Source organism: Vidua macroura, chromosome 5 (assembly GCF_024509145.1).
Source record: "Vidua macroura isolate BioBank_ID:100142 chromosome 5, ASM2450914v1, whole genome shotgun sequence".
Classification (NCBI taxonomy): Eukaryota; Metazoa; Chordata; class Aves; order Passeriformes; family Viduidae; genus Vidua; species Vidua macroura.
In genome coordinates this window covers 49,256,905-49,277,194 of record NC_071575.1, presented here as the reverse complement: position 1 = coordinate 49,277,194, position 20,290 = coordinate 49,256,905, and the positions used below count along the sequence as shown (strand labels likewise).

The 20,290-nt window shown below is 42.2% G+C and overlaps 1 protein-coding gene across 1 annotated transcript; it reads right to left on the bottom strand.

Moving 5' to 3' along the window:
• Positions 1-328: 328 nt before the first annotated feature.
• On the bottom strand, positions 329-19,734 carry CAV1 (caveolin 1). Its single transcript, XM_053978679.1, has 3 exons — positions 19,595-19,734; positions 18,646-18,810; positions 329-2,673 (listed from the first exon to the last, which is right to left on the bottom strand). The coding sequence occupies exons 1-3, from the start codon at positions 19,622-19,624 to the stop codon at positions 2,332-2,334; spliced, it is 537 nt and encodes a 178-aa protein (XP_053834654.1). The 5' UTR covers positions 19,625-19,734; the 3' UTR covers positions 329-2,331.
• Between the last annotated feature and the right edge of the window lie 556 nt (positions 19,735-20,290).

Here is a 20,290-nt window from a genome sequence, read left to right as displayed (position 1 = left end):
ATGGACTACATTTATTTGGTATGTGCCATTTGAACATTATAATACAGTTAATAGATTTGTAGACCATTCATAATAGCATGTTTTGTTGGGCTTTTGTGTAACAGTGTGACAAGTATTGTGCAAAAGACCCATAGAAATGAACTGTCCTGTCACAAGTTACATCCATACATGGCTGAATAAAAGCTGCCATTCCCCTATTTCCATACATTAAATGCTAAGGCTAATGAGATTTTATTAGGAAAAATCCTGTTTCTACTGGACTGACAAAGAAAGCTTTAAACAAATTTTGTCCACATGATTTTCAAGGAAAAAGAAGTCAGACAGGATCTACCATTAAGCATCTTTTTATTGTAGTCTTCAATGTACATGCAGAATTTTTAAAAAAGGTGTCAGTTATATCTGTAAGCTTATAACAATAATGTAAATGTTTGGATCAGCAATGTATTTGGATTAGGGACTAAGAAATCTAAGTGAACAGACATCTTTCAGGATATACAGTTTACATGGTAAATCAAGGTTTTCTTTGGAGTGATTTTCCTCATAAAAAGATAAAATATTTCTTGTTTACAATCTTGGTTGTTTTTAATACTGAAAAAAATCTATAATAGTACACTTTTCATTATGTACATAGAAAAACATAAAACTATATCCATACCAGTGTCTGTTTTAAATGCAAATAGTAGTTAATAGCTTCGTAAATTTTTGTGCACCCTCTCCTACCCCCATTCTCTCTCCCCCACCCCCACTTAAAAATGCAGCATTTCCTAAAGTTTTCAATGCTTTGGCAGAAACGGAATGGAAGGCACTTCCATGTTAGGTAAAGCAATATGTGAAATATCAGCACTAAATAAAAAAGCTGTAGGTGTACCAGACAGCTCCATGTTCATCCCAAGGGATGAATTTTGCACTCCTGCAGGTCAAGAACTAGTTTGCTAGAGATTCAAGCTGGAGCAGGCTCAGACCCCAGCTTGGTTTACAAGAAAGCTGATTAGCCTCACAACTATTTTTACAAATGCTTCACACAAACCAGAGAGGATGCAGAGAGCATCTCTGAACACAGTACTATCATGAGGGCAAAAAGCTCTTGCAGGTCACAGCATCAGAACATGTCGCAAAGGCCCCGCTACTGAGGCCTTCCACTTTGCAACACGGTAGTTTCACACAACACCCTTGTTTAAGACTTCCTGATGTGCCAGCTCAGCTAAAAATGAACAAAGCAACACACAAATTTGAAGATTCTAAAGCATCTCTTGTGATGGATAAATTTAGACTCAGCAAAGCATCCTGAAAACAATCTGTGTGCTAGTGGCAGGCTGACCTCTGCTGATAGGGAAGTTTTGAAAGCTGTAGAAAAGTTTCTCGCAGGGGCAGCTCCTCCCTGGCCTTCTGTGGCTTGTTTGGCACTCCTTCATTTTTCTTTTAACTCAGGATTATCTCTGGCATACCTGCGATATGCATTTATATTAATACTTTGCAAAAATACCCCAGATGCCAATGAGATAAGCACCTAAATGCTTGATAAGGGATGCGTTGTAAGTCACAGTCAGGAAAACATTTCTGTAATGACCAGTTTTAGCTCTCAAATTAGCAGTTTGTTTCTGCAATCCTAATAAAGGCTGAGAAATGACTGGATGCAAACTTCCAAGACAGAATGAGACAGAAAGGCACCGACCAAAGCTTTTACATGTCAATGTCTCCAGCCTGACAAAATGTTAAATTTTCAGGACATATGCTAGTTCAGTAATATGTTTACTTAACTAATTTATTCATACTGCACAATATCTGACCACGACTGTAAACAGCTGCAGTCAACTGACAATCCAATTGAAAAAGAACATTCTGCTAAAACCTGCCAGCTGGTCACGTTCATTCTGCTGTGATAGCTCTGCACTCTTTAGCCACAATAAAATGAATGGCTTTATAGTGTTGGAAAGAAAGCATTTTTGTCATTCTTCAGTATCACTGTGGATTTATCTCTCAAGGAATGAAGGGTAAGATAAAAAGGCATCCAACAACACTTCAATCTTTGAATTGAGCAGCCAGCAAAATAATATGCAGCTAGCATGGAAGAATAACCCTTTAAGGTTAGTTTAAAATGAAGACCAAAGGGAGGGGGAAAGGCAAAAGAAAGGAAAAAAATTAAAAAGGCAAATAGTCCAGTAAGAATGAACAGTAGAAAAGGAAACTGAGCAAGTGATTCTTTGTTTTGGGCCAGTCCACCACCAGTTGCTGTATGTTGCTTTGGGAAACAGAAAACTGGCACCAAAACACTCCAAAAAACACAAAACCTTCACCCCCTTCTTAGGCTGATGGCTCTCCTTGAATTGTCCCTCAGATCTCTTTCCGTACTGTGGCTCGAATGCTGCTGAACACTTTGCCTATGGCCTCAAAGAGCGGGTCGCAGAACGTGTGGATGCAGATGGAATAGACACGGCTAATACACTGGATCTCAATCAGGTAGCTCCTTATGCACGGCACCACTGCCCAGATGTGCAGGAATGACAGAATGGCAAAGTAGATGCCCCAGATGAGAGCCATAGGAATACCAAAGATTGCTGACAGTAAACGATAAAACCAGTATTTCGTTACAGTGAAGGTGGTAAAACTGGCCTTCCAAATCCCATCAAAGCTGTGTGTTCCCTCTGGCTCAGCAATCACATCTTCAAAATCGATCTGCAGCAAAGAACACAAAGTCAGGTCAGTCAGACATTCACATCAAGGGTGTATTCCAGAAACACCTTTCCTGGAGAGCTATGGTCCCCTGCAAGCAAAGAAAACACAAAGCACATAATTCCTACATCCTCAAGTGATTCAACCTATTATAACCCATGATTTAAGTCACGAATCTTCAGTAACCTTTACCCAGTGACTATCAGGGAGCCTCAATGATTAGCTCAAAATTAGACATCTAACTTCTAGATGGAGTTTTCCACAAAACTGAATATATTTTTCTCATGTCCTACAGCCCTAAGGTACGTAGTGCCCTTATGGTCTACTTAAGGTACAAAACAGGTGAATAAAATCATATTTCATAGTTTTGACTATTCATAAATAATTCAAAAAGTCACCTAAGGAAGCAGCACATTCCAACAGGCATATTTTAGCACTCTCTGTTGAAATACTGAGCTGTTCAGGAAGCTTAATTGTCATAACATTTCTATAAGAAAATTAACAGAATTGCAATGATGGTTCAGCTCCATGTCACACAGACATGTTTGATATAACCCACAATACAGGATATTTAATTTAGTCAGAGCAACCAATTGTATGGGCACTGCAAACAACAGGAAAGAGAACATCACAACACTATTCCTCTGCAAGGAAATAAATGGCTGTTGAAGTCAGATAAAAGAAAAAAAATATTTGCATTCCTGGGACTGGATCCTGAAGTGAGATAATAATGCTGTCAAAAGTGAAGATGTACAGGAGCAAGGTAAGTATGACATGGGCCAGCAGCCTCAGAAACTCCGGCAATTGTACCTTAGCATGCTGGAAGAAGGTGAATATACATACGCTCTGTGTAAATACTGCTTATACTTTAAGAAAAGGCTCACAATCACTTCTTTTAATCTAAAATATATGCAACAATTGAAAAGCACTCATTCTTCTCTCCTGCTGAAACTTCTATCACCTCCAGACATAAGTTACTAACAAAGGGAAAAATATAAAACCACTGGACTTTCCAGTTTCTTAAAGAAAAAAGATAATTACAAACAAAAGTGTATAGTCTAGGTGCAATCTATGGGAATGGCTGGTAAGTCCTTGAGAGGAAATTTCTGAATTATCTGTGATATCCAACACCCTGAATGCCTAACACCAGGCTGGCTTAATTTAACATATTCACATTACTCTCTCTGCCAGTGCTTCTCTCTAGACATCCTGTCATGCAAATTATAAACCTCCTCTTTTTCAGCTACTCTGAACTAGGTTCTAGTGATCTGAAAGTCATTCTTTGGAATGGATATTCGTCATCATCATCACCATCACACCTAAAGGTAGCATTTGAGTTGAAACTTGATCTCCACAGAAACCTTTGGCAGAGCAGATTTTCTTTTTAGAATACATAAGGAAGCAGACTTATACAATCTGTTTCTGCAGCTATTCAAAAGCAGACTTTTCACTGTAGCACATCTCATGTTAGCTAGTTTTCAAAGTGAATGGGTGTTCTTGGCTTATTATCAAAATTTTCCTTGAAATCAGATAATAAAAATATCTATATGATGGCAAACTCCAGGATGACAACAGTAAAAGAAAGCTGCTTCTCAAAAAATATTACTACATAAGGACTGCATGGTTCAGCATAGCCCTCATATCCTAAAACTTTTGTCAATTTATTGTATGCTTCCCACCAGCTGATGCTGTAATCCTTGGCAAAGGTAACACAGCCATCAGAGAGGTTCAAAGCATCGAAGGCCAGTCAGTGTCATATCTAAAGTCTTTTTATTTATTTCAGTTGTAGTGGAAATACCATCTTGTATTATTTCAATTGGTTGATAAGGGAAATATTAGATCTCATAAGGAAAAAAAGTTTGCATTGAGCTCCATCAGCCTTTTCATGGTTGCATCTTTATTTTAGCCAAGCGAGACCTATTTTTATTAGAAATGCATTTTTTGGCAAGCAAAATGAAGCCATAGTTTAATGTGAATTTTCTAGAATTTTAAAAATATATAGTAAGATTAGCCCATAATTTGATTACTTTCAAAGTAATTCATTGTTAACGAAATTGAAAATGGAAGCCAATAAACTAACTGGTTTTCAAACAAACAGTAAACTTTCTGTAATTGTGATTCTCAGTAACTAATATTTTTAGCCTGTTGTGGTCAACAAAATGTCCGTGGAGAGCTGGGGAGCTGACAGAAGAATCATGCCATATAGCATTTCCAGATGGACAGCCCTGTACTCCTTCCAGGAGATGATGCTAATATTAGAACATTTATTATACATGTTTGGTCAGGATTTCCCAGCTCAAGTCATACACTGTTGTCCTAAAAGTACTCAGGAATAAATATGTCCGTGAGATAATAGGAACGTATTCACGACACCAGTAATTATCAAGAGGTTAGTTTCTTGGCACAGTATCAGAATGTTTCTAGCAATGCAGAGAAGTAGAAGAGATGGCCCTGTAGGAATGGTAGCTGATGTCACACTACTATGTCTGCCCATTTCATTATTCCTCAAATTCCATTTCACATTACTCCAGTTTGAATAAGGAAACTTGTGAGTGAAAAGACAAAAATGGCCTGACAACTTAAACTCTTAGCTGAATACAGTGTTAAAATGAAGCTGTTATCTTCCCAAAAGTTGTAAGAACATTATGAAACATAAGAACATTATGTACATGCCAAGAAAGTCCAGCTAGGCCTGGCACATGAACCTCTGCGGTGCTGTCCAAAACCAGATTTACCTGCAGCAATATCTAAATAAAGATAGGCAAGGAGTTGAGGTAATCTGAGCTCTTCTACTCATGTGCTAACAGAACACTGCCTGGGAAACACTGTTTATTTCACTCTTCAAGCACTACAGATAAGTCCTTATGCTGCAGGAACTGAGATATCACTCAGCTTCTTCCTGCACTATACCACTCCCATGAAGGATCCTGATTTTAACTTGTAGGGATCAGCTCTCCACAGGATGCAGGAGGAACAGGTGACTGGATGCATTTTGCCTTGCTATGGATTACATTTACATCACTCAGATTATTCATTCTCTCCTCAGTTCCTCCTACTACTCTCCTCTGGTTTTTAGTTTGGTAGCACTCACTGATGGTGAGTGTCATCAGACTGATAAAGAGTGTCCAACTGAAGTAAGTAAAGTAAAAATAGAACTGACAGGAGAAAGAGAAGTGCCCAGAAATACGATCCTACAGAAGAAAGACACTGTAATTTCTGGTAATGAATCTAACTGTCTTGCAAGTATAAGACAACATTTTTAGGGTATTGTTCTCAAGGTCACTTTTGTCAAAGCATCATGTTCATGTAAATCTGTGAACTCTCATTTTATCTACATAAAGGTTTTCTTAGGTTGTGCACAGGTCTTGTTTAGTAGATTGCATGCTCCTTGTGTAGTTTATTCCTCCAGAGCTGTCAGGATGTGCTGTGAAATCACACTGAGGCAGTTGCCAAGCTAGTGAAAATACATGCACGTTCACTTGTGACAGGAGAGAAGTACAGGAAATTTGGTTTGACCCTCTGAAGGCTGCTAATAACTCACTCTAGCCTTCTGTTTCAGACTAAACTATTAAACACTATCAACTCCTGCTCCATGCCTACAATGCACTTCCTGACTTCAGCTATTCTTTGTTTCCTACTATTCAGTTTGGTAAAGCCAGTTTTTACATTGCTTGAAGCTTTTGTCTGATTCTGCTATGAGAATTAATGCAGCTTCTTTTGCTCTGCACTTGTTTATTAAATTCCTATCAGGAAACTGAGGAACCTGCTTTGATTCTGAAATAGATTTATTTACAAGAAAGGGAAATGGTATGGGATTTATTTACAAGATTTATTTACAAGAGCAGGAAAATGTCTATTTAAAGATCAGAACTGTTAATTAAAAAAGCTTAACAGTGTGAAGTTATCATCTGACTCAATAATATATGCTACATGTATGAAATCAGTTGACTTGCTGAGCTTATCACTTCAAGTCCCTAGGTACCACAAGCTGGCTGCCTGGAAAGGTATATTAAATGCCAGGCTCCAATCACCTACTTACCAGCTGTGCTTCTCAGAAGTTTGTTCTTTGAGGTTTGTAATGTTCATTACATAGAAAAAATTACTGTGCTTGGTTTGTCAAAAAAAAAATTATTAAGACCACCAGATTAGGCTTTGACCTACATTTCTGTGACTATAACTATCATAATTCATATCTTTGTGTGTGGTAGCTGCATGCTGCTGCTGTGCTCATAGCATACAGTTCACATAGCCAGGCACCACCTCTATTATACTCCAGAGGAACCCAAACAAGTGCTGAGAACGCCTAAATTTTTGTGTGTTTTCAACTGACTCTTTGAGTCAGTAAAAGGAGGCTTAGATCCTTACTGTATCTCTATGGATTGATGACTAGTATGTCCAGGCAGGCAGAACACTTCAACATGCACACAACATGAAAAATGCGAACTGTCGCACTGATGTCAATATGCTTACATGCTCTGCCAGACTAGGGCTAAAGTCTACGCTGAATGTACACAGGAAAGAGTCATAAGCTAGTTTTCTTTACATTTTTATGCCCAGAGAGTGGAAACTGTCTTTACTGCTTACCCAGGGCAGTTTTTAAATAGGTTTTCTCTGATTCCAAGACTGCAAGTGTAATACTGTTTCACTGTATTAAAACATGTCCTTGCAAGGCATGAGACAGATACAGTATTTTTTTCTGTTGTAGTAAATGCAATTTGTAAAATTACCAAATATATTCAATGTTCTTTAAAGAAACATTAGCGTAAGAACATGTATAAAATGACAAGACTTTCTATGGCATGGGTCACATTTGGGAGGTGATGTTAAGGACAGATGCAACACTTCTTATGTTGGAGAAGGCTGTGATGTGTATTATTAAAAATAAGAAAATGGGTGAGCATATGAGATTATTATCTTAGCACTTCTACATGCTATTTGGAACTTAAAACTTCCCAGTTACAGTGCCTGGAGAAGAAAGACATCACAGCAGCTGAAAAAAAAGTTAAGCAATAAATTCACAACCTTTCTGTTAAATCATGGATGCCAGTTAAGCATTTATGTATTTCTTTGATCCTTTGGAATACCACATTACCACATATAATGCTTGTCTTGACTGCTGCCACAGTTTAACAGAAAATAATGAAAAAGTTTATACTCTTTCTACTGAATCTGCAGGAAAGAGGACAGGGAGTTGTTGGGACTTACAGTAGGAAATTGGCTCTTCTCCCTTCCCTCCCCGACACCCAAAGACTCACCCACCCTTTTAAGAGCACTGTGTTATCTCCATCTGGCAAGCCTGTAGTTATGTAGGAAAGCTGGTACTTTGTTCCTGAACACATAGGTCTTCATGATTCCTAGATGGTCTACTTCCTCTCTGATCAGTGTCAACAACCAACATTAGGCGATCTCAGGTGTTCACTAAAGCAAAAACTCATTCTGTTCCACAGTATTTATACAGACCTCAAGCTAAAGCATGGATGACTACGAAACGTGAACATCCAGCAGTGTTCTGTTCCTTCACAAGCCAAGAAATCACATTGAATCTTGGTATTGGTGGCAAGCATCTAACAAGGGAACCCAAAGAGCCCCTCCAGGGTGGGCTGCAGCATGATTAGGCTTTGCCTGTCAATCTCAAACTCTGTTTTCAGAACACACTGTTCTTCTGGGGACTGGCCAGATCACAAGGCGGCACAACATTTGCTTCTTTGCAAAAAAAAAAAAAAAAGCCACAACTGCAGATGGCAGATGGCTAGGACCAGAGCTGTTGTGTAAGGCTTGTTGAGTGCAGAAAAATTACAAACAAGTATTTCCAAAGTGAATGAAAGCCTAAACAAGCAAGCAGAGCTGTTGCACCCCAGTTACTTGCACAAACTGACCAAAGAATTTGCTCTACCTTTCCTGTCTCCCTGTGCCTGCCTTCCACAGTATGGCAGAAAAGTGTTCTGCTGGCAGACCTCTTAATGGAAACAGTGAATCTTGCCTGAGTGCTACAGAGTATGCCAGAAAAGCAAACAATGCTTTAACAAACAAGGATATTAATGTTGGAAAGTAGAATTGAAGGACTGCACTCTTCTAGCCAGAGAAGAAAACTAGTCTGGTCTGGAGTGACTCCTACTGCATGCAAAGCAAACACTCAATATGTGAAAATGTGTAAATGATGCCATGACTCAGAAAAGCAGGTGATTGCAGATCACCATTTCACAAACTGAAAATCATAGAAAAAAGAAAAAAAAATGGCTTCTATTTACTGAGAGAACAATGTCCTGCTCCCTGCCTGTGCTGATTACATATCAGAAAAGCCCTGCTGATGGTCTTTGTTTCATCAGATGGGCAGGCTCTCCAAAACCTGCAGAAGTACTAGTGAGAAAAACGCGACTGATGCCAATGGGTCAGCACTGTAGCAACCAGCTGTTCTCCAGAGATCTCTTCCTGAAGTACTTGCCTTTCCTGTTCCAATACAGGCTGGCAGAAGGAAAGACAAGCAGTTTCAAGGAAAGATCTGCACTCTGCAACACAGCAAAACTTCCTGTACAGGTGGGGATACCGTGTCTGCTACTTCCTTAACAAATGTCTTGATGTTGTTGGAGTAAGCAGTCAGAAAATAAAATTACTGTTTTCCTCCCTGGAAACTGGGCTACTGGGAGGTTATTGCAGCTTCCTCAAAGAGAAACCCTTAAGAAGCTTTGTTTTTATTATTTGGTTCGTGCTCCACAGTTCCTTGTTTGATACAGCTATTTTAGCAAAGAACCCTAATACATTTATGTATATCCACGTATGTCTGTCCATCTGTATGTTTTAAGAGGTATGTTTATGAACATGAACACCAGTGTGAAGTTTTGACTACACTAAACATAAAAGGATTTTTTTTTATTTTATTTCGCTGATGCCTGGAGTTAAGCTGAATCCAAGAGCCTTAGTAAAACACATTGTGTAAACTGATCTTATATTTTAAACATGACAGCTTTCTATTTTATTATTGTATGCTTCTATACGATTAAGGTAATAAACTGGTATTAAGTATAACATTTTAGAACTTGGTTTAGCTTTATCACTCCTAAGGCACTATTGGAACGTGGAAATGTGGTGACCTCAGACTCTTCAGTAGTGCATGGAGAGACAGGGACCTTTGGAGGTTGTTTTAGACCTGGAAACCACTTTTTTCTGTTTATAGTTTGTAAAGAGAGTCTGAGGAGACTCTTGATTATGTATACTATCGATAAACACACTCCTGTTAGCTGCTGTGATTTTTTTTGAAAATTTGTATAACTTGTTTTCACCTTTTCCCCTCATTTCTACCTGAACCATGCTTATTTAAGCTGACAGTGAGTGTGCAGTGATGCCCAGCTGCCTCTTTTCCTTTAAAAAAAGACTTGTCCCTGCATTTGTACTGTTAGAAGGTTATCTTTCTTATGGAAGAGCTTAAGTTACTGATCCTTAAATATAAGGTATTTCTTTAGTATTTCATAAAAATCAAGATATTTTATAGTTCTGCTCCTGTCATAAACTGCATGAGAACAGCAATGGGACTGAGTGCAAGTCTGCTGATTGACACCAAGCTGTGTGGTGAGGCTGACATGCTGGAGGAAAGGGATGCCTTGACAGGCTTGAGAGCTAGGCACCTGTGAACCTCATGAAGTTCAACAAGGCCAAGTGAAAGGTACTACACCTGGATGAGGGCAGTCCCAAGCACTAATAACAGGCTGGGTGGTGACTAGATTGAGAGCAGCCCTGCAGAGAAGGACTTGGGGATGTTGGCTGATGAGCAGCTCAATATGATCTGGCTTGCAGCCCAGAAAGCTGAGAGCACCCTGGGCTGCATCAAAAGAAACAAGTTGAGGAAGATGATTCTCCCACTCTGCTCTCATGACACTCCACCTGGAGTACTGGATCCAGCTCTGGGGCCTCCAAGATGAGAACTGCTGGAGTAACTCCAGAGGAGAGCCAAAAAGATGATTAGAGGGCTGGAGCACACCCTCTGTGAAGACAGGCTGAGAGACTTGTAGTTGTTCAGTCTGGAGAAGAGAAGGCTCTTGGAGTAGTAAATAAAGTGGGCTATAGAGGGACTTTTTACAAGGGCATGTAGTGACAGGACAAGGGGGAATGGCTTTAAACTGAAAGAGAGTAGGTTTAGGTTAGGTATTAGGAAGAAATTCCTAGGAGAGGCACTGGAACAAATTTCCCAGAGAAGCTGTGGATGCCCCATCCCTGGAAGTGTTGAAGGCCGGGCTAAGGGGTCTTTGAGCAACCTGATCTAGTGAGTGGCATCCCAACCCATGGTGGGGGGCTGGAGCTGGATGATTTTTAAGGTCCCTTGCAATCCAAACATTTTATGATACATGAACTTGGACTTCATGAAACAGTTGATGATTTTATGGCTGAGCTCTATAGGAGATAGATCCCTGATCTTGAGGAAAAATGGTCATTTTTTTGTAGCATCTGTTTGAATTCCAAGAAGGGATCTCAAAGTTGAAAGACGAAAAGTTGCAATCCATCTATGAGACTCCCTTAGACTTTTCTGGAACTCAGAATATAAATTCAGCACAGCAGGAATTTGGACAGAGAATGTTTTGGACAGAGATGCTTTCACCTTCAGCTGTGAGAATGTCTTCTCACTTCTTTTCTATGAAGTTGAATTTATCAGTTCCTATTTGTTTGACTACAAACAAACTACACCCCACTAACATCTACAGCACAGCTCCTACATCTTGAATAAAATCATATTTTATCAATTAATGAGCTCATTAAAATAGGACAGTGTCACTGAAATTATTTTTTCTTTTGACTGCTAATCTGGTAACAATTTCTGACAAGAATGATATTGTATAAACTTCAATTTTTTTGAAGCTTTTTCTAATTTTTTTGAAATTTTTTTTGAAAACTTAAAAAAAATTTTTTTTTAATCAAAAGACATTTTCCTAAGAAATCTATCATGAAAATATAAAGAGACTAATGGCATAAAACCTGCCTCCCTAATAAATCAAATTAAATTAAATGGCATAATTTCTCTTTCATGTTCAAAATAAGCAACTCTTTTAAAGTCCAAGATGGGTTTTATAACTATCATTTGTCTAGAAAACAAATATGGTAGTTCTGGATCAAAAAGCTCAGAAAATCAAGTACTGATATAGACTTCATCCTAGTGTCTGTGAGAAGGGTATTTGAGAGCTGTGGGAAATACAAACTTATCTTAGTTTAGAACTATATCTATCTTCAGTTTTCCAGAGATCACAAGTGTTTCAGAATCACCCAAGTTCATTTGTATTTTCTTCTTTCTGTTGCCTAAAATACAACCAAGATAAAATTTCCTCACTGGGGACCTCATTGGTAGACCATTCTACTGTACACAATTGTCCCTTTTTCCCCTGGAGAGTTTTGCATTTCAGTATTTTTTGTTTGTTTGTTTTAGATATCCATACTCTATGCAACAAAAGACAGTGCTTATATCCACATAGTGCACTAAAAGTTCTATAATCAGTTCAAATTGTTCTTAATATTTTCTAACATATGATCTAAATTCTGTTGAAGTTATCGGAATTGAAAAGTATTTGCCTCTTTTGAATCTGAGATAGTGTCCAATAAATTCTAACAAAAGAAACAGCCATGCTGAATCATTTTCTCTGCCCCCATGGCCATCAAATTTTTCTATGGAGTTATGAGTCATGTTCATCATGCCAAGCAAGAAGGCTGTGCATAAGGCTTTAATACGATGAGTTTAAATGCGAACAGTTTTTTGAGAAAGAAGCTTTCATTAGAACAGATGCCATTATTAGCTGTACTCTTATGGACATTCAGAAATTCCGTGTCTGAGAACTCCTAATTAATGTGCAAGAAAACTATTTTTCAGAACTTTTAAAACCTTACTCAGACCTTGTATAAACTGGCATTCATAATGACCCGAGTTTTTAATCTCATACTCCTAGACTAGCCTTGGAAGAAATATTTGAAACAGAATCGAATCATGTGGTCAACCAAAGTCAAACATCTGAATTTGCTCGCATTTTAAATCTAAACCCCATAGCTTGTTATAGGACACAACGTTACAGAACCATTTCATTTATTTAGTTGCTTGGCAGAGGTAAGGTGTCATGTCTAAACCATAAGTATCAGCAATTGAGACAAGCATGCCCTCTGAGAGCACTGCTTCTCCTGTCCTATGGTTAAACACTGTGATGCGAATCTGCCTCCAGAGGCATCACACTTTGGTCACTGCCAATAGCAAGAGCCCAGGTGACAAGCTTGGATTAGAACACATACACACACACATATGTTCAGGTATCTATGTATTTATATGGATGTTTTTAAAGGTAAACATTTATCTGTGTTCTCATGACTTTTAACAATTTCTAAAAACAAAGAAAAAGGGTCTACATTAAATTTCACTTAATTACTTATTTCAGAAATAGGACCTGATTGAGCTCTGCTTTTCTCTCATTGTACTACGTTGAAGAGCAGAACTGTGTTCCTCTCAGGTTGACACTTGTCACATCTGAGTGGCAGCCCACCTTAGGTCTCCCATTCAAAAAGAGCATGGGGTGACACCTGCTTTCCTTCCACGAGGTTCTCAGGTGTGGGGATGGGAAGTACTCTGACCAGTCGTCTCTGTGCATCTTACACTGTGCTCAGTACAACAGGGAGGGACCCTAATAATGAAAAATTACATAAAATGTAAACTGCTTTTGAAAAATCCTCTCATTATTATGAGGCAGAAATTGTAAATAGCTTTAAAAGCATGCCTGAGTAATACTTTCCTCCCTAATGAGTACATAAGGGTACTACAGTGTTTGTCAACATCTGACTAAAAACTCCAGACTTTTCCTTGCAGTAAGCTGAATTGCCCTCAAGTGCATTAGTTTTAAGTGGAAGGTATGAATACGTAACTCTCTGAAACTCGGTACAAAAGCTCTGCATCCTCACATCTGTAGCCAAGTACTAGATTTTTTTTTTTTCCAGAGCAAAAAGAACTCCTATACAACCATCAACAGATAGACACCACTTGTTTAAAACAAAATAATAATTATGTTCTGGATGGTAGACCAGCCACAGGCCTTTCTTCCACTGCAGGAAAAAAACAGTAAACCAGCTGCAGATGTGACTGCACAGTTGGTCCTCACTAGTAAAAGTGAGGATTAGAATTTGTAAGGTTGGCTACAAGGTCTGTCCCCATTCTCAGCAAGGAGTAAGGAAGTGAGAAGAGTAATCTGTAGGAGAGCTGGCTCCCTCCTCCGTGTTTTCCAAATTCAGTAAACTCTGTGCAGACTTGACCACAGATATGTTGAGAAAGTTTGAACTCTAAAACTCAAAGGCTGCAATTTAGCTGTACTCTGAAAAACACAAATACTGTGTTGGGAAACAAGAAGAGAAAAGCCTGAACTGCAGGCACCTTCATGTGAGTCCCGGGTCATTGGGGAATGAATGAGAGAAAAAAGCAATAAGCTTTCCACCCTGTTTGTTGTGTCTCATCACAAATAAAACCTGCGGGACACAAGTCCAAGAGCAGAACTGTCTGGTCAAGGACATATGAAACAGATAAAACTATGGCAAACCACCTGTATAATCACCAGCATGACTCCTGGAGAGCTCCCACATGCACAGAGGCTGTTTCTCCCTTACTAGATTCCCTCCTCGCCTCCTGCCTGACTAGCCACCTTCACAAGTCAGTGCCTGAAAGAATGGAACCACTAGTGCACATTCTCCCACTGTCTAGGTGATGTATGAGGAAGAAAATCCTTCCTTTCTGGTCTCCACTGAAAAAAAATGGGGAAAAAAAGGAAATTCTGGTGATTTTTAGTAGTTTGTGCTTTCTCCTGTTCAGAGCCGTTACTTCCACTGTCTGCATACCTCAGGTTCCATAAGGCCTTGTTCACATCCCTCTCTGAACAGAAATCCAGTCATTTGCGCCATTTTTCTGGAAACCTCCCAGCACTAAGCTTCCACTTGGTAGTTAATTCAAAGACAAACCATAAGCAAAGTCACAAACAGCTTTGATGCAAAGCTGCTCCATATGTCTAGTTTTCATAAATGGGTCTTGACTGGGTTTCTGCCCCTTGCCTGGATCCCAACCCTAATGCTGCCTGCACCACACATCTGCTGCAGGGGAAGCTGGGCAGATGCTCTGTGCTGAAAATCAAGGGAGCGTGTCTCTTGCTTCTCACAAGAGAAGGTTATTTTTAAAATGTGCTATGGGAAGTATTTGAATACAGACAACACTGAGGCCTTTTAGAGAGCTGCTTACAGAGCAGATTCCTCATTCTCTGTCTAATCATTTCTATTTCATGGCTGACTGATTTGTCCCCAGTTTCCATGCTGTTGTGCCTCATAGTCAAGTGGCAAGAAATGCAAAAAAATATTGGGTAAAAAGCAGAAAGTTCTGAATCTAGAAAAATGCAATGGATTTAAACAAAACTGAGCTCAGCCCGAGCCATACTTCTGGCATTATAGGACTCTGACACATTTTTTTTTCCTCTGACTTTCAGTACTTAAGACTCAGGTCTCCTTTAGTTAATTTAGCATTCTGCCTGGAATTTTTACAGCCAAAGTAAGAATGGCAGATGCATGTCAGAAGGGGACTACAGACTGATGGCTAAGGCAGGAACTGAATCGGCGTATTTTCACCCCAATCCAAGCCTGTCCCCTAGGTATTGGGTGTGAATTTTATTGCTACGTCTAATAGACTGAATCTGAAGATAGGGTCCATATAAATGCAAATTGTGGCAAAAATTCCTCTCTACTCTGCAGGTTGGTCTATCCATGAAATACTTAAAATAAAAGTTATTCTTATTTATCCTTGTAACAAACCAGAAAATGTTAATTTACAATGCCATTTTGTACAAATACTGCTGGTTTTATGATGTAAAATGGATCCTATCTGGTTAACATAAAATTCATTTTGGTATATTCCTGTGTCTTGATGTGACTGTTCACTGCCAGGAGCTCACTTGCTGACATTGAGGTAGTACTGGTATTCTGTCTGTTTGCTGTTTTTCAGTGAATATGTTGGTCCACAATTATTTCAAAAGGAAAAACTGTTTTTTTCCATTCCTGTACTTATTACTCCCCAAGTTTATTTTAGAAGACAGAATGTATAAAACTTCCTCAATCCTTGCCTCTGTTGGAGGCAGAGAGGGCAAGATAGGCTTTGTAGGTTTCAGCTTCTTTTAAGGCCATTGCGGTTTTTTTCTGTCAGTGGTCTCCCTCTTTTCCCATCAGGGTCTTTCTTTCATTAGGCTAGGTTATGGACACCAGAATTCTGACTTGCTTGGGAGCTATGACTCATCCTCAGAAGGTTTGGTTGCTTTGGGGACTTCTCCTGTTGACATACGCAATAAACTGTGATGCAGTGCTGTTCATGAGCTCTGGCATTCCCTGTCTACTCAGCTGCTCCTCCATGGGTAGAAGAAAAAAGAATTGCTCTCTCCTTTTTAAAATCATCCATTTTAAAGGCAGTTCTGTACCATTAGGTATACAGATGATTTTTTCTAAACAAATAACAATTTGTTTAGAAATGCCTTTTCATTTTTATATGGCTCCTTAAAAGATACAGGCTGCTGTGACAATTGTTAGCATGGATCCAGCAATATGACCATGGCGTGTCACATTCAGCACCTTCAAACTCCGTTGAAGTCTGGAATTTGAATTTACTTATGACCTTGTTAAATTGTTTGCTCATAGCATGAATCATTTTACAGACACACATTAAGGATCCAGAGTTCACCCTCTTGATTCTCTGGAAACAGTATTTTTTTTCAATAACGGGTCTTCATTACAACAAACATGGTGAATTGCACACACTCTGACACTGCTGGCCACTAAGCAAGCCAGTTAGTGGCTTAGTCACCCACTACACCTGGGCAGCTCCCTTTTTTCCTAGGGTCTGACAACCCCAGATGACAGCATCCTCAGTTTTCAAACTGTGGTGGTGTATTCCCCTCTCCATCTTTCCAGGCTGCAGTGTGATCTGAGAAATGCTTGTTAGGCCTTGGCTTTGGAAACACCACCTGGGCTCAGCTCTTTTCAAGCTTATCAGAAACACTGTCTGCTCCCAGGAATTGCTAATAAGCTGCTGTTTTCCTTATGACCACCCTTGGAAAATATTCTACCTGCCTGAATGGCACAACATTCCTGTTTTCACACCTTCGGACAAAGCGCCTACACAAACTGTGCCCAGGATGAAACATTGTTATGACAAAAGCCTATAGGCTCTTGCAAGCCTATAAACAGCAGTCCAAAATGGGACCCTTTGAGCTCCCCTGGACTGCAGCAAGCTACAACCATACAACATACATACATACAACATACATACATACATACAAACATACAACAGATGCCTCTCAGAGCCTCATGTATGGAGGATCACTGAAACAAGCTGTATCCTGGGACAATATGCACACTCCTCAAGGCCCAATCCTTTGCCCATTGGGAGATGCAAGAGCATCCAAAGTGAGTATTTCGTTGATCTCTGGGGGGAATTTTTCACAGGCACCTTGCTTGCCTTGACTCTTCATGTCTGTGTGCATGCCCCTGCACATATGCTACAGCAAATCAGAGAAATACTGCTTTCTTAGATGTCTAAGTACCTTGGATATCAAAGTAAGTTAGGCTAGTGGCTAAGGCTACGTTATAAACTCACTTAAATGTTCTTAAGTATTGTTCTTTTGCTAAGTTGTTAAATGTAAGTTATAAGCTAAGTGTTGCTAAGAGTTGTTCTGCTGTGTTGCGAACTTCAAAGTTATAAATTAGGTTAAATGCTCTTCAGTGTTATTTTCAGTAAATTGCTAAGGTTAGGTTAAATTGTAAATTAAATTTAAGCTATAAATTAGGTAAAAGTTAAGTGTTCTTCCTATGTTAAATTGTTAGGCTTAAAGTATAAGTTAAGTACTGTTAAGTTGGAGTGTTGTTAAGCTTTCAGGCCCTGTTCCTTTTTACCCTTGCCCACACTGTCTTTTGTCACACACACACCCCTAGACAGTTCTCAGTTCATTTCTGTTTGATTGCCTGGATTTTGTTTGGTTTTCTTGTTGCGTGCTTTCCCTTGTTGTGCCTTGGCTATCCTATAAGTAGTAAACTGAGTCTTGACAATGAACTTGTCGTGCTTTGCCACTTAATATTAAATCTGACTTTTGCTCATATCCTTGCTGTTGATTTTTTAAGTGATCTCAAGCACTCTCATTCATAACACGTGGATTGTACAAATTTGTCTGTATAAATTCTTTTTCTACAAGAATACCTATCTCTGTGATACTTCTGACCAAAGTGACTTCAAGCAAAAATCTCCATCGACCCTGACTTGTCAAAACAGTCAAACTGATTTATATTTTTTGTTTATAACCTAAACAAAAAATCTAGGCAAGGGCACGGCTAGATTTTGCTTAGCTTGCTTATCATCTTTTGAAGGAAGGAAAAGCATCAAAGAGAACAAAACAGAACAAGGACACAAATCCAACCGCCACTAGAATCTCCGATTTTGTACCCGCCAGGCTCAGAGAGGGCGATTCGGTTTGTGACATCTACCCGCCCTGCCTCTGTGCGTGCCTTGGGGAACGAAAATCCTTCCGACGGTGTTACACAAGGTCACGCAACTCATCCCCCCGCTCCCCGGCCCCGGGCGGGACGGCCCGGCTGCAGAGCTGGCTGCCGGCACACACCGCGGCGGGACCCCCGCGGCCCCCGCCCGGCTGCGGCGAGCCCAGCCCGATGCGCCCCCGCGGGACAGCGCGGCCAGCCCGAGACAGGGCCAGCGCCGCTCCGCACCGGAGCGAGGAGCTCCGCAGGGCTGCCCTGGCCGCTGCATGCCTCTCTCCTACCCACTCCGCCTTTTCTTTAAAAACAAACAAAAACCGATCAGCCCCTGGCCCGTTCCCTCATGTAGCAGGTGGAGGGATGTGGTTCGCGGGCTTCAGCCGTCCTGACAGTGCCCGCGTATCCTGCCTCGGCAGGACTTGGTATCGACCCCCGCGACGCCCCGCCTCGGCCCCTCACCTTAACCACGTCGTCGTTGAGGTGCTTGGGGTCTCGGTTGACCAGGTCGATCTCTTTGGTGTGCACGTCGTGCACCGCCTTTTCGCTCAGCTCATCTGCCATCATCTTGTTGTTGGGCTTGTAGATGTTGCCCTGCTCCCGGACGGGCGCCGTGTACAGAAAACCCTGCGGGGAGCAGAGGGAGCGCGGGCGGGAGGGGAGAGCCCAGTGAGGCGGGAGAGGAGGGGACGGGAGGGCAGGGCCGGTCCGCGCAGGAGGGCGGGCTGGGGAGGTGGCCGCGGGTCCCGCGGGCAGCGGGATCCAGGCTGCGGGGCGGCCCTCGCCCGGCTATTTAACCGCGGCCGCGGGGCGCGCACCACACCCCCGCCGTGCCAGGCGCCGGCTCTCGCTCCCGCCGCCAGGCGGCCCCGGCCCCGCGGCGTTGCCCCAGGGCGGAGCGAGTGGCCCCTCGGCGGGGTGGGCGCTGGCGTGGCCCCGCGGGCACGGCAAGGAGCGTCCGGGGCTACCCGCACAGCGCCCTTGCCGCACAACACCCTCCCCGTAAAGCGCCATCCCCGTACTGCCCTCGCCCTACCGCCTATGCTGCGCTGACCTGAGCACGGCGCCTGCACCGCCCTGTCCTCACAATACTTGCCCCCCTCCCTATACCACCCTTCATTCAGGGCCATCGCTGTACCCTCTCCATCCCGGTGCTCTCGCTGTAGAGCTCTCCTTACACCCCTCTTTCCGCACGATAGCCAGCAGCCCCCTCCCCGCGCCCCGCCGGGGACGAGCGTCCCGGCTCCCCCTGACCCGCCGTCAATGCCCGCAGGTGCCCGGCCGTCCGCCCTCCTGCCGCCGAGCCGCCCCTCGCCCCGCTCCTCCGACGGGTCAGGGAGCTTGGGGCCCGAGCCGCTGCAGGTAGTCGGCGGCGGGGCAGCATCCCGGCCCCATGCCCTGGCGGTCCTACCTCCGAGTCTACGTATTTGGTGCCGGACATGCTGCCGCGGGCTGCTGACGGCTCTGCCGCAAGTTACTCTGCCCTGTGACTTGTAGGACCGGAGGCAGGAAGATTCCGCTCTGCGGAGCGGCCGGCCGGGGGAGGTAGCTGCGAGGAGAGGGCTGGCCGCTGGCCAGGGCGGCTCCCTGCCTCCGCCTGGGGTGGATGACAGCGGCGGTACGGCCCCGCACATGGCAGGGCGGCCGGGAGCCGCCGGGGGTGGGAGGGGAAAATAGCCCTGGCCCGGCAACCTGGGATCTGGCGGACCCAGGTCCGTGCGGAGACAGGGGCTCACGACCCGGTCAGTGGGTCCCCGCCGCTGGGTGCCGGGGTGACAGTGGCTGCGTGCGGCAGAGCCACCTGGGCAAATAGGGGCGGGGGGCGGGCAAGGAAACAGTGAGGAGATGGAAAACTTTGTGTTCAGCGCCCAGAGCGAGCGAGGTGTTTGCCGGGCTCCCCCCTCCCGGCATTGACAATAGTTTACACAGAAGCATCGCTGCTCCAGGAACAATTGTGGAAACTTGGATATCCTTGGGATGAAGAAAAAGAGGTTTTTCTCAACTGGTTCATTTCAAAACTATGCAAATATTTAACAGTTCTGCACTTTAACACTGCTCTATTTTTCCCGAGAGGAGATTGATCCATGCATGCCTGCCATGCATATTA